This window comes from Myotis myotis, unplaced genomic scaffold (genome assembly GCF_014108235.1).
Source record: "Myotis myotis isolate mMyoMyo1 unplaced genomic scaffold, mMyoMyo1.p scaffold_m19_p_3, whole genome shotgun sequence".
In the NCBI taxonomy this organism is placed as follows: Eukaryota; Metazoa; Chordata; class Mammalia; order Chiroptera; family Vespertilionidae; genus Myotis; species Myotis myotis.
This window is the reverse complement of record NW_023416335.1, coordinates 212822201-212835690: the sequence shown is the minus strand read 5'-3', so window position 1 is coordinate 212835690 and position 13490 is coordinate 212822201. Positions and strand designations below refer to the sequence as shown.

General features: G+C 64.2%; 1 protein-coding gene across 3 annotated transcripts in view; it reads right to left on the bottom strand.

Annotated features, from left to right (window-relative positions):
* The window catches only part of GRAMD4 (GRAM domain containing 4), a 56797-nt gene that overhangs the window by 20616 nt on the left and 22691 nt on the right, over positions 1–13490 (bottom strand). For all 3 annotated transcript variants that reach the window (XM_036299137.1, XM_036299138.1, XM_036299139.1), the window contains 2 exons: positions 6175–6379; positions 3805–3925 (listed from right to left, as the gene is read on the bottom strand). In XM_036299137.1, coding sequence (XP_036155030.1) covers positions 3805–3925; positions 6175–6379 — 326 coding nt within the window. Of the gene's footprint in view, positions 1–3804; positions 3926–6174; positions 6380–13490 lie in introns of those variants that run through there.

The window sequence follows — 13490 nt, the reverse complement described above, 5'->3', positions numbered from 1 at the left end:
GGGTGCATTCGGGAGGCAACCAATCACTGTGTCTCTCACTGATGCTTCTCTCTCTCCCCCACCTCCCTTACATCCGCCCTAAAAATTCCAATGGGAAATATATCCGTTTCAGGCTACAGGAGAGAAGAGGCAGGGCCGCCGTGTGCCACGGGGTCCGGCTCTCTTTTGCCATAAAGGACACGATGGGAACAAGCTGGGAGTTAGAGGAAGAGCTCAGGTTAGACAACTGCACCCTGTAAACCTTCGTTTTCCGACGCTGATGACCGCACTATCTAGACAAGAGGACATGCGTGTTTAGGAAACACACGTGAAGCAGCCGGAGCTCCGGGGGCCTCGTGCCTGCGCGGGGCCACCCAGCAGCGCGGGAATGAAATACACGCTGGAAGGGAGGAGGCAGAGGAGGCAGAGTCGGAAATCACTGTTTCGCAACCTCTCACGAGGTGATGGCACGAAGCCATAATGATGGAGGTGGGGACCCCGAGGAAGGGTTCCCCCCAAGGTCACCCCTCCCATCAGCCCAGAGGGACGGGGACATGACAGGTCACGTGTGGAATCCATGGGACACGCTGAGCAAAGCCACAGAGGGCCCGGCCCCACAGACAGCCTGGCCCCCCACAAAGGGCCGAAAGAGAACTAGCGGGGAGCCCCTGAAGGGACGCAGCTGCCCGTCCGCGCGGAGGCTGCTGACGGAGGACGTGGAGGAGGCTGGGAGATGTGAGCTTACGTAGGAAGCCGAGGACATTAAGAAAAACTTGTGGTTTTTTCCATGGTGATGTTAGACGTGCGGCTTTCACTCCTAAAACATAGTGAGCTGCCTAATGACATATTTACAGATGACTCGACAGGGTGTGCGGGGGACAGAGGGGCCTGGCCCGGCTCACACTCCGGCGGAAGCTGGGGGTGGTGCGTGGGGGAGAACACGACTCGCTCTTGGTGTCTCTCTCTGAAATTTTCCATCATTCAAAAGGAATGCCGGGCCCGGCCAGCGTGGCTCAGTGGGTTGGAGCCGGAAGTCTGCAGGTTCGATCCCCGGTCAGGGCACACACCCAGGTTGTGGGTTCGATCCCCGGTCGGGGCACACACCCAGATTGTGGGTTCGACCCCCGGTCGGGGCACACACCCAGGTTGTGGGTTCGACCCCCAGCCGGGGCACACACCCAGGCTGTGGGTTCAACTCTCAGGGCACACACGGAGGCAGTCGACTGACATCTCTCTCTTACATTGGTGTTTCCCCTCTCTCCTCCTCTCTCTGAAATCGGTGTAAAACACCCTCAGGTAAGGATGAAAAACAAGAAAGCCCGTCAGTGCCCCCCAAGGCTGTGCACGCAAGCTCTCCATGGTCAAGACGCACGCTCCCAGGGCCGCGGGACGGACTCTCCAACCGAACACGGAGCGGGGACCACAGGGCTGGCCCAAGGGCACCAGCGACGCAGCTCCGTGGCCAGGAGCCTCTTCTCCTTTCCTCACGGATCCAGGCGGCCCCACACGGTGTCCCCGTGGGTCCCGGCGGTCCTGCCCACCTGGTGGACACTCGCTCCCCACTGCCCTGCCTGGTAACCCCCACAGTTAGAGGCTCTCACAGACCCTGCCCCACTTGCTGACGGCATTTGGCTGTGCTGGCTCACGGAGACTTGTGCCATGGCCAGTATTTGGCCACTGGACCCGCAACAGCCACGTTCACGAGGCTCACCTGCTGATGCGGCAGCATCCCCGCCAAGCTCGGGCGACTCTGCCGGCTCTGCCGCACACGGGCTCCCATCAGCACTGGCCAAGCGGCCTGTGCTCCGTGCACACGGGTCCCCCTGCGGGCCCGGCACAAGCAAGGTCACAGGCAGAGGAGAGAGGACTGGCAGGCAGGCCCAGCACCGACTGCAGCCCCAGGCAGACCTGCTGAGCCCGCCCCCCAGCAGCTTGCCAACAACCTCAGGTGCGTGGGAGACACCTGCACACGTGCACACACGCAGAGTTAACAGCACACACACGTGCACACAGGCGGAGTTAACAGCACACACACGTGCACATGCGCGGGGTTAACAGCACACATACGTGCACACATGCAGAGTGCACACACTCATGCATACACACTTAACTGTGCACACACGTGTACATATGCGGAGTTAACATACATACACACACGCAGAGTTAATAGCACACATGCAACGTTAACTGCACACACGCAGAGTTACACACATGCACATACATGGAGTTAACTGCACGCATGTAGATTTAACGATGCATATACACATGTACACAGAGAGAGCTGACTGCGCACACGTGTGCACACACTGAGTTAAACACACACTCACACGTGCGCGCACATGCCTGCAGAGGGGAGTGCTGGCCAGGAAAGGGGTTGGGGGAAAGACAGGCCTGCAGGCTGCGGGGGGACAACGTGCAGAAATGCAGTGACACACGGCACCCGCTTCCCGGGAGAAGAAGGCCGCGCACCCGAGGCTTCCCGCCTTCACCTGCAGGCCCAGGCCCGTGTGGCTGGGAGCAGGGTGCCCACGGCTGCAGCTCAGACCACACTCAGTGCGCGAACAACCAGGGACACACAGGACAGGAGGGAGACAATCCCAGTGGGGACAGAGGGTGCCCGTGGACAGGCAGGAGGGAGACCCAGCCGGGCATGACCGCCGCAGGAGGTGGCCCGCCTGAGGCCCTTCCCCTGGGCCTGGGCAGCCCTGCGTGGCTCGGACGTGACTAGTTCAGGGTGCTCAGGGGCGGCGCTGCCTGTCCCCCGGCATGTCCCTGACAGGCTCGCTCACACCCCGAGTTGCTGTGTTGTGCAGGGGCCATGTGCGTGGTGGCTTCAGCGCTCGTCTGCCTGGTTGAGGGCATCACCTAAGGGCCACTATTTCCTTAACCCTCCGTGCCTGGGTCTCCTCACCTATAAAGCTGGGGGCCGGGAGGCATGGCTCAGTGGTTGAGCGTCAACCTATGAACCAGGAGGTCACAGTTCGATTCCCGGTTGGGGCACAGGCCCGGATTGAAGGCTTGATCCCCAGTGTGGGGCGTGCAGGAGGCAGCTGATCCATGATTCTCTCTCATCATTGATGTTTCTATCTCTCTCTCCCTTGCCCTAACTCTCTGAAACCAATAAAAACATAAGTAAAAATAAGTAAGTAAAGGAGTGACACAGGGGCAGCGAGTGATCAAAGGCAGCACGTGGAACGAGACCATGTCTGTGGGACCCGCGGGCCCTTCAAAACGCTCAGCGTCACCACCCAAGGCCCAGGGCAGGAGCCACTGGGTGAGCAGCACCAGCAGCCCAGCCCCGACTCCAACGCGGCCAACACACACACACACACACACACACACACACAGACACACACACACACACACACAGAGACACACACACACACAGAGAGACACACACACAGAGACACACACACACACAGACACACACACACACACAGAGACACACACACACACACAGAGACACACACACACACACACACATACACACACACCCCTGCTGTGCCTCGCGATTAGCGGCGGAAACTGAACAGAACACACGGCGCGACAGGCTGGAGACACAGGCGCTGGTTCACTGGGATGATCCGATTCCCGGGACGCTGCATTCCCGCCCGAGGCACTTTCCTCTGCCCCAGGGAGCAGCCGTCGCCGCCAGAGGTGGGTTTAGCGGGCAGCAGAGGGACACGCGGACTCGGGAGGCGAGAGGCGTGTAGGGGTGGCCACAGGGGGCCACAGCTGTCCACAGGAGTCCAGGGGAGCTGTCCTGACCGGCCGGCCGGAGGCTGGCCTCCTGCCCCCCCCCCCCCCCCCCCCCGCGGTACTCACGCAGGAAGTGCTTCTCCAGCAAGGCGATTTCCAGGTGACCTTTGATCTCGTTCAGCCGATCAGACTCTGTCCGGTTAAAGTCCTGGACTCCCGCGGCCATGATGAGGGTCCCCGGACCGGCCTGGGGGGAAGCACCGAGAGAGAGCGCTCGGGGAGCCGCCTCGAAGCCTCCTGCGTCCCCCCAGCATCCCAGAGCCCCTGCCGGACCCCGCAGACAAGGCACAGATTCAGCCTTAAAACCGCATCAGGTCGTCTCGGCCTCGCCCGGCGCCGGCCGGGGTGGTGGAAGGCACAGTGGCTGCCCTGCCCCACCCCGGGGAGACAAGTATGCCCGCCAGCAAACCAGTCTGTCCCCCCTGCCCACCCTCCCTTGGTGGCTAAGAGGTGGCCACATAACCACGTGATTATACGTAAATACCACTGAACCGCACACTTAAAAATGGCTCAAGTGGCAGGTTTTATGTCATGTATATTTCACCACAATAAAGGGATGCAATGAAGAGAAAGGACCTAAACACACACAGGTCACCAACCTCCCTCATAATGAGGCCTCACAAACAATCATCGGAGCTCCCGCCCCCCACCTCCCGCCCCCCATCTCCCGCCCCCCGCCGGGCGGGAGCCAGCAGGGCCCGAGCACAGCTGAGCGACGGAGGATGGGCGTGGGGCACACACCCAGGAGGGCAGCCTGGTAACGGCCACCGGGATGACACACACCAGCCACCTGGTGGCACGAAGCTCTCGGGAGTGGCAGATGCCTGGAGGCGCCGAGTGTCCTGGGGGGAGAGGCTCCTGCAGCGAGGGCAGCCCGCCCCCCCATGGGATCCTGCGACCGACCAGCCACCCCCACCTGCAGAAAGGGCCCCCGAGAAATACATGGAGAAAGTGGATGGGGCCTGGCTCACACAGCCCTGGGCGCCACCCCCATCCCTGCTCCGTCCCGAAGCCTCGCGGGGCACCACACTCTTAGGACAGCGCCGTGGCCTCCATGGCGCCCGGACGGGAGCACTGTCGCCAGCCCCAGCCTCGTGGCCATGATGGACCTGTCCCAGCCTGCTGACCCTTTGTGCTGTTAACTGCCACATGCACTCAGACATGCATGTGCATGCGTACACACACATACGTGCACGCACACGCACATGCACATGGGAGGGCCGGGCTCCGGGTGAAGTCAGGGTCTCCATCAAGACAGTTCCTGGACACAGGCAGCTGCCACTGGCCTGGCTGGACAGATGGACAGAGCGCGGAGAACAGTCAGACCGTGGACGCTGCGGGATCCCGCCTCTCCCTCTCTCTCTCTCTCACACATACAGCCTGGAGCCACATGTGGGGATTCTTGCTTCTGAGAGGACCACCCTCGGCCCCAACAACATCCGGAACCACAGCCCCAGCTCCAGGCTGATGCCGGCCAAACAACACAGCGCTGTCCTTGCAGACAAGCCGTGCTGCACCAGGGGCACGGCGAGCCGCCTGGCCTGGCCTGGCCTGGCCCACCACCGCCTCTGCCGGGGCCGGGGAGTGGCTGCTGGGAGCGGCTCTCAGGAGGCAGTGCCAGTGAATTATTCATCCGCCAGGCGCGCAGGCCTGCTCCCTGACGGAACATCAATAATACACGGGGTGGGAGGCAGGCGCACAGGCCGCGTCCGCACCGAACACCTGGCTCAGGGCCTCGGGGAGGAAACCCATGGGCCCCGAACGTGGTGTCCACGCTGGGAGGCCACCCAGGGCGGCGTGAGAAGGCTCTGGGCGTCTTCACTGCCGTGGGGAGGGCTGGGCGGTTGTCACAGGATGCGCCCAGTGATCATACCCGGCCAGAGAGGGGGGCCACAGAGATCCCCCAGCCCGCTGATCAAATGCAAGCTCCAGATGCGGGGCCCACCGGGCTGGTGCCCACAGAGCCGCTGCACCGTGTGGGGGTGCCCTGGGACAGTCGCTGCCCCGACAAAGAGCCCCACCAACTGGCCCACGGGGACCATGTCTCTGAGAGGGCTGACGAGGGCACCCGGCAGCAGGCCCAGGCCGGGGGCGGAAGCTTCCAGAGTGCCCTGTCCGTGCCCCTCCCGCGTTACTGCTCCCAGGGGGCCAGCCTGTGCTGAGGAGCCTGCCCCCACCCCCCACTGGGAGGGAGGGCCAGCTGCTGCGCCAGCGCTTGGCAGAGGAAAGGCTGCTACCGGCCTGGGACTAGGGGATCCCCCCCCCCCGCCCCAGCCGCCAGCAACACGCAGGGTGAGGGGCAGGGCCAGTAACGGGCGGGCAGGGCGAGGACCAGGAGGTGAGCCGGCAGGTCACGCTCTGCCACGTCCACACTCAGCCTGGCGCCCGGGTCTGAGGCAGGCGGAGGGGCCGTCCGGCCCCAGGCGGGGTACTCACAGGGTCCCTCAGCTCCTCGCTGTCCCGGGCCCGAGGCACTCTCAGGGGCACGTCGTCGCCACATTCATTGTCCGAGGCGTTGGGAGACTCCGCCAGGTCGAGGAAGTCGTCTCGCTTGTGACCTCTGAACCTGATCTTGTCCAGCCTCCTGAGCATGTTCAGCACTGAGCCCCGCTGCTTCACCCTGACATGCCGCTCGGGGTCCCTGCGGAGCAGAGGGAGGTGCGGCGCTGGTCACTCGCCCACGGGCCACCTGCCCGGCCTGGAGGACACGTCCCCCGCACACCCGGCCCAGGGCCCCGGCTGTGGCACCCCAGCCCTACCCACAGGGAGCAGCAGCCAGGCCCCGGCACGGCTCCCGCCATGCACCCACCCTCTGGGCGGCGGCGGCTCCCTGCCGGGGCTGTGGACAAAAGTGGGTCCACTGAGCCCCGCAGGACAGGAGGGGACAAAGGTCTCAAGGGACCTTCCAACCTGAAAGACGGGCCAGCCCTGTGCACAGGGCAGCTGGCGGGGGGGCAGCTGGGCGGGGGGTGGGGGGGCAGTTGAGTGGGGGAGGACAGGGGTGGCCTGATACTCCTCACAAGTTCTCTGAGCGTCAAGAATGAGGCCAGCCCTAGCCGGTGTGGCTCCATGGATAGAGCGTCGGCCTGCAGACTGAAGGGTCCTGAGTTCGATTCCGGCCAAGGGCACCGGCCTGGGTTGCAGTCTCAATCCCCAGTGGGGGCCGTGCAGGAGGCACCGATCCATGATTCTCATCACTGACATTTCTCTCTCTCTCCCCCTCTCCCTTCCTCTCTGAAATCAATAAATATATGTTTTTAAAAAATGAATGAGGTCAGAGCTATGGCTCTGTGCACTGCCTGGGGCAGCCACAAACCCTCGGAAACCGCCAGACACCAGGCACCGGGTGCTCAGTGGCCAGGCTGCAAGACAGCTGAGCCTCCTGCTCTGAGGTCTCCACTCGCCTGGCGGGCCAGTAGCCGCTGGCCTCCCCGGGCCCAAGACTGCAGTGTGGTGGGCTGCTGGCCACGTGGAAACACACGTTTAAACACACGTGCACACCCAGGGACAGACACGCCATGGAGTGCCCAGTCCCCTCCTCTAGGCCGAACTCCGCCTGGAAACCCCAGGTGCCCCCAAGTCCCAGGGGCCAGGGTGGCGTGGCCCTCCCTGCACGGCCAGCCACCTCCCTCAAGCCGACCCCCGTGCCACACACAGCTCCCCGCTTGGCTACGGGCCTGACTTCCCACACCCCAGCCCCGACTTCCCCAGGAGCCCTAGGTGCTCGCAGCAGTCGGGGCCCGGACACCCCGAGGCTCAGAGCCCCCGCCCCACCCCCGCCTCTGAAGCGGGAAGAACACGGCGAGACAGATGCGCCCGGGAGCTCCCATGACGCACACAAGGCCGCCCCGGGCCCGCACCCAACACACGGGACGACGATCCCCACGCGAGCGGCAGGAAGCGGGGGCGCAGGATGGGACCGTGCACGGGCCTCCCGCCCCGCTGGGGATTTCATGGAGAACAGGAAGGGGGACAGATGCGCTGCGCTTCCTGTTTCCGACCGCTGATGCCGGGAGGCTCCTGGGGACCTTCATCACGCCAGGGGGTGTCGTCTGCAGCGACGTGCCTGCCCCGCCCTCCAGAGGCCTCGCCCCCCTTGGCATCACTGCTCGGGCAAGGCCCCCACTCGGAAGGCACCAGAACTCTGGTCTCTGAGGGCCGGTGAGGGCAGGGGAGGGGCCGCAGGGCTCCTGGGACAGTGCCTCTCAGAGCTCTGGGGACATACAAGGGGCCGACGCGGCCCCCGAGCGAACACCACGGGAACCCAAGGCCCCTGGGACTCGGGGAGAGCGGGGTGCGTGCGGGAGGGGGAGGGGGAAAGCGGGGGCAGCCGTCGGAACATGTGTGTGAAGGAGCCGTGAACGCCCATGGACTGAAAGGTTACATAAACTTGAAAAAAAAAAAAAAACCAACCACAAAAACCAAAAGAAAAGAGAACTTGGTGCTATCGCGTCCCCAGGGAGGGTAACGGTCTGTGTGAGACAGCAAGGAATCAGCGCAGAGGGCCAGCTCTAACGGTCCCTGGACAGAGCAAACGTCTGCGTGTTTAAAAAATGCAGCAGAACTGCTTCCACACGCAGCGCCGGAGCGATTCGCATCTCGGTCATAAAACAGACTGAACACACCCAACCCGGCAGACCTACGGGCTAGGTGCCCGCGGGCAGGCACCCAGCAGGAGGAACTCCCCCACGGCTCCCGCAAAAGCCTCCGACAAGGACAGGAGGGCCGACGTGGCGGCAGGGCGCGGAGCCGGAGTCGCAGCTGAGGGAGGCAGCCAGGGAGCACGTCCCCGGGGAGGGGGGGCAGGGGGGGAGGGGGGCGGGGGGGGAGGTCTGGCGCCCACGGCGAGGCAGCACAGCGGTGCTGCCAGCCCCCCACCCGTCCACTCTCCACAGGGCAGGGGAGGGAGCCCTGGGGGACCAGGCAGGACACTTCCCAGGAGTGACCAAGGCAGTTATAAAACGTCGCCGACCCCAACCACTGTGACAGCAGACGCATCTACAGGGGCCAAAGGTGACACGGGACGCGTGAGGCGCAGGCTCAGGGCGTTGGCAACGTTTCTCTCTCCCGCCTCCCGCCAGGCCTTCTGACTGCCTTTTAAATGAAAAGAAGCTAAAAGGCGCTGGTGGGTAGATGCAGCTGTAAAACCCACTTCCTTTCATTTCACAAAGACCAGGTGGTTCCTCACCACCCAGCATCAGACAGGCCGCGGAGGCTCGGACCGGAGCTGATGGCCGAGGAGTGGTCAGCGTCCGTCTGGCCCCCATGGCTCCCCTCCCGCAGGGCTCAGTTAGGGGTTCCCACGGCCGGCCGGCGTTCTCACACTCCCCAGCTGGGGCCGCCTTCCTGCCCGTCGCCGCTCCTGCAAGCAAATGAGGCCCTGCAGACGGAGACAAAGCGCGAGTGTCTGCCCTGCGCCATCAGAATGCAGCGCGCGCCCCAGCCTCGGCGCCCAGCCTGGGCCCGTGTGCCCTTGGCTACCCAGCGGGAGCGTCCTTCCAGCCACCCAGCCTCAGGCTCCTGCTGGCTACTCGCATCAGCCCACATCCTGGGGTCCAGACAGCCTGCCCGAGCCAGGGGCTCCCGGGGGGCCAGGCCCATCCCCGCCACCCTGCGCCCCCAACTCCTAGGCTCCTCACACTCATGAACAGCGCGTGCTGCTGCCAGAGCGGGACCAGACCCTACGGCACCCCAGCACCCAGCACCCAGCACCCACTGGGTCGGCCCCGGCTGCCCGGAAGCCCTCAGGCCACCTCCAGGATGACCCGTCAGAATCACGCCTGCAAAGCCGTTTCCACATAGGTCAGTGTCACAGGTTCCAGCGGCACACGGATGTGGGGGACACCATCCAACACAGGACACCCCCACCTTTCAGATGAAGATGGAGGGAGGGAATGGAGGGAAGGGCCGGTCACAGACACCGACTGAGACCCAGAGAGAAGCCCCCACAGGGCCAGTGTGGAGGGGATGCTGCCTCGACAGCTCACCTGCACCCCCTCTGACGGTGGCTGCCACCTGTCCCCCATCGAGCCCTCCCTTAGCCAACCAGCCCCACGATGCACCCCCTCACTCCCCAAGGCCATGGGGGGAAGCCCCCTCCCCCGACTGGCCCTCCTGCACCCCCACAAGCCCACCTCCTCAGACACCCCCTCCCCGACCGCAGTCCTTCCACCCACCAGCTCCTCCCCATGCCCGCCTGGGCAGCTCCCTGCATGCCCACCGTCAGGGTGAGCAGCCCTCATCGGGTGGGACAGCTGCCCGGGCCGCAGCCCCCACCCTACCTCCAGGGGGAAGCAGACGCACTGGTCAGTGCTCCCTGGCTGAGGCCACGCCAGACCCGGGCCCCTGCTCAGAGCCAGGGCATCCGCGGGGACCCGAGACCATGGCCGGCGGGGACGCGACAGGCCTGTGCTCGGTGAGGCGCCTGGGGCTGCACCCGGGTCAGGGGCCCCCGGCTCCAGGGGCGGCCGCAGGGCCCTCCGCAGCGGGACCGAGTCCAGCAGGCGGGACACAAAGCTCCTGCAGCCCCGCTGACGGCGTGGACACAAAGCGGCCGTGTCTGGGGACGGGACCCGGAGCCACAGCGGCTTCTCTCCCCTCCCAGCCCGAGTCTCGGAAAAAGTGGCTCCTGGTCTCCGCCGGCCTCAGTGGCAGCGCGGCGCCCGCTCTCCGGCCGCTCCGGGCTCCTGGCCGCGCTCCGAAGCCTGGCTTCCCCTCCGGGAGCCCGTCTCTCCCGCGGACCCAGGACCAACAGCGTCTGTCCTCCCACAGGAAGCACCCTCGTCACAGACCACGTTCCCGGGAGTCACGGATGTGGGAGAACCGAGCGCCTCCCTACCCCGCCCCCGAAGCTGGTCCCAGCTGACCGCATGGCTGGCTGCCAGGCCTGTCCTCGGGGAGACGGCCTGAACCCTGAGGTCCGAGCAGGGTGGGACGGCGGCTGCGGATTCCCAGGCTCTGCCGGGGGAACACGAGGGCCGGGGAAGAGACGCTAAGACCCATCCTGCTCAGCACCCCAGCAGCCTCCGCCCCTGCCAGCAGCTCCCCTGTGCTCAGGGGCAGAGGTCAAAGGGCAGAATGTGAGTCCCTGAAAGGACCAAAGGGGCCGAGCCAGCCCTGGGAAGCAGGACCCAGAAAACCACGCTCATGAGGCCGGCCAGGAGGACGGGGCGCACGGAGGGAATGCCATCCCTATGCCCTTGGGCTGGTCCCCCCCACCCCCACCCCGAGGCCAGCAGGAAGGAGGTCAGACCCCGACTGCCATCGGCACATCTTGCCCGTCACCTTCGGGCCCTGTGGGTCCCCATGTGAGGCCCAGAAGCTCCCTGGCCTCCGGGACCCTGCCTGGGCCGTGCACTGCCTGAGGCCTTCGCTGCCACAGTAACCACCGCTTCTTCCGCCTCTGGGTCAGCACCTGCTGCCTGCCTGCCACGCTGCCCGCCCACCACGCTGCCCCCACCCTCAGGTGCTGCCCCCAGCCCGTCGCTGCCGGGCACCAGGGCCACAGTGATGAAACTCAGAGCGCGAGGGTCCAGCCAACGCCGCCTTCCCCGCGTCACCGGCCTTCTCTGCGGCGCCATTGTCACCTCACCTTCGGGGCGCTGCTTGACGGGCGAGGGAAGCGGGGTAAGAGGCTCCGGGCATCCCAAGAAACCCAGTCGTTGCCAGCTCCAAGCAGGGAGGGGCCTGAACAAACCCAGGGTCCGAGGGCCGGGCAGGAGGGGACCCCGGGTTCCCAGCCCCCAGGCCTCCCGTGAGCCCCAAAGCCTACGTGGGGCCCCAGATCTCAGGCAAGAGTGACAAGTTCCGGCAACCACTCATCTCCCCACCCCAGGTGTCCTAGGTGCTGGTCACAGCCCCGAGAGCAGAACTTCCGTGACACCAATGGACCCATGGGGAAACGGAGGCCCGGGGAAGCAGGAATGTAAACCAATCTCACTGGACCCCAGGGCCTCGTCATGCCCCAACCCCAGGCAGCCAGCCAGCTGGCCTCCCCGGCGCAGGCCTCTAGTTATACAACCATCCCACCGCCTGACAGCCCGGAGGCGAGCAGGGAGTCCGGCAGAGTGGCCGCGCAGATGTTTACTGAGAACAAAGTGAGCAGGAAATCCTACAGGTTCCGAGCAGGCGGGCAAGCCTCCGCGGGATAAGCAGAGGACGGAACCGCACCCAGGGGTGCATTATTTTCCAACTCTCTCCATCACTCTTAGCAACGGGACCCAGAAGGCCCGCCAATGAGACTGCTGGGGTCCAACCCCAGCACGTCCAGGGGTCCCCAAAGGTGTGGATGGAGTCGGCAAAGAAGGAATGACACGGAGACAGTGTTCAGTTGATCAGCAGCCTAGCCAGGATCTCCAGCAAAGTTCTGGTTAGGATCTCCAGCCAGGTTCTGTAGCCATGTTCCCTCGCTAGGTTCTCCAGCCAGGTTCTCCAGGTTCTCCAGCCAGGTTCTGTAGCCATGTTCCCTGGCTAGGTTCTGTCCAGGTTCTCCAGCCAGGTTCTGTCTCTAGGTTCTGTGGCCAGTTTCTGTCCAGGATCTTTTGCCATGTTCTCTCCAGCGAAGTTCTTCTGTCTCTAGGTTCTGTGTCTAGGTTCTGTGTCCTGTTGTATTGTTACATCTGTATTTATACCAGTTGATTCCAATCCTATCAATCTCTATTCCAAAGGTTAGGGCGTTTCTTATCTCCATTCCAGGGAGTAAAGATTATGTAGCTTAAGCATGATTGTTCGTAGTTAAAGTGATTAACTACCCGCCTGGCACTTAGTTAAGGGGTTTTATTCCCTCCCTAACTTCAGGGGGAAATCCCTACCTGGGGAAACAACCTTTCTCAGAGAGGTGACCTTGGTTAAAACACATAGTGCCAAGAAGGTGATCAAACATATTAAGAACAGTATGCCATATATGCCAGGTTCCTTGAAACAGCAAGGATGGACCGGCTCCCGGCATGAGACAGCTAAGAAACACCTCCAGACCGGTGCTCCCCTCCTCCCGCCCGGCCCGCCCGGCTCCTGAGCAGAGAGAAGCGGGCCGGCCCCGAACGCGCTTCGGCCTCCGATTCGCAGGCTGCCGGGCAGGGTGCAGCTGGGGGCTGGAGGGCCGGTCCCGCCAAGGGCAGGTTGGAACATCTCGAGCCGGTGGCCAGTCTCTGTCGTAACTTCTCGGCTCTGCTGGAGCCGTGGAACCCGTGTGGCTGTGGCCAACAAGACGCTACTGATAAAGCAAGTGGCCGAGGCCACCTCGGTCACCGTCCCTGTCGTGAGGCAATAAATACTGAACACCACGGATTCCCAGCGGGGCCAGGACTACCTGGCCCACTCGGGGAGCCGGGCAGGTGGCAGGGACCTGAGCCCCTAGGAGCATGCAGGTCCCTGATCGTGCACACTCGAGCCCCGGCCTCGCCACCACCCCATCTTCTTGAGGAAAAGGGCAGGGGCAACGTGCCGTTGGCGGTGAGGCCGGGGCAGCCGGGTACCTTCCAGGCTCCCGGACAGAAGCATCTGGGTGAGGATCCACCAGGGCGTGTGCCAGGGACTGCCCCCCCACCCGCCGCGTCCTGCCTGAAGCAGAGGGGTCAGCTCTGAACAGCACTGCCCACCCTGCTCACCCGGCAGCCCATCCACACTGACTGCAGCAGGGCCACCCCTCGGCCTCAGGACCCGGCCATGCCAAACCACCAGCACAGTGCAAAGCCTACCTCCTCCGGGAGCCCACCCCCTGTCAGGGCTGCCCGCCCTCCCCATGAAGGCTGCCC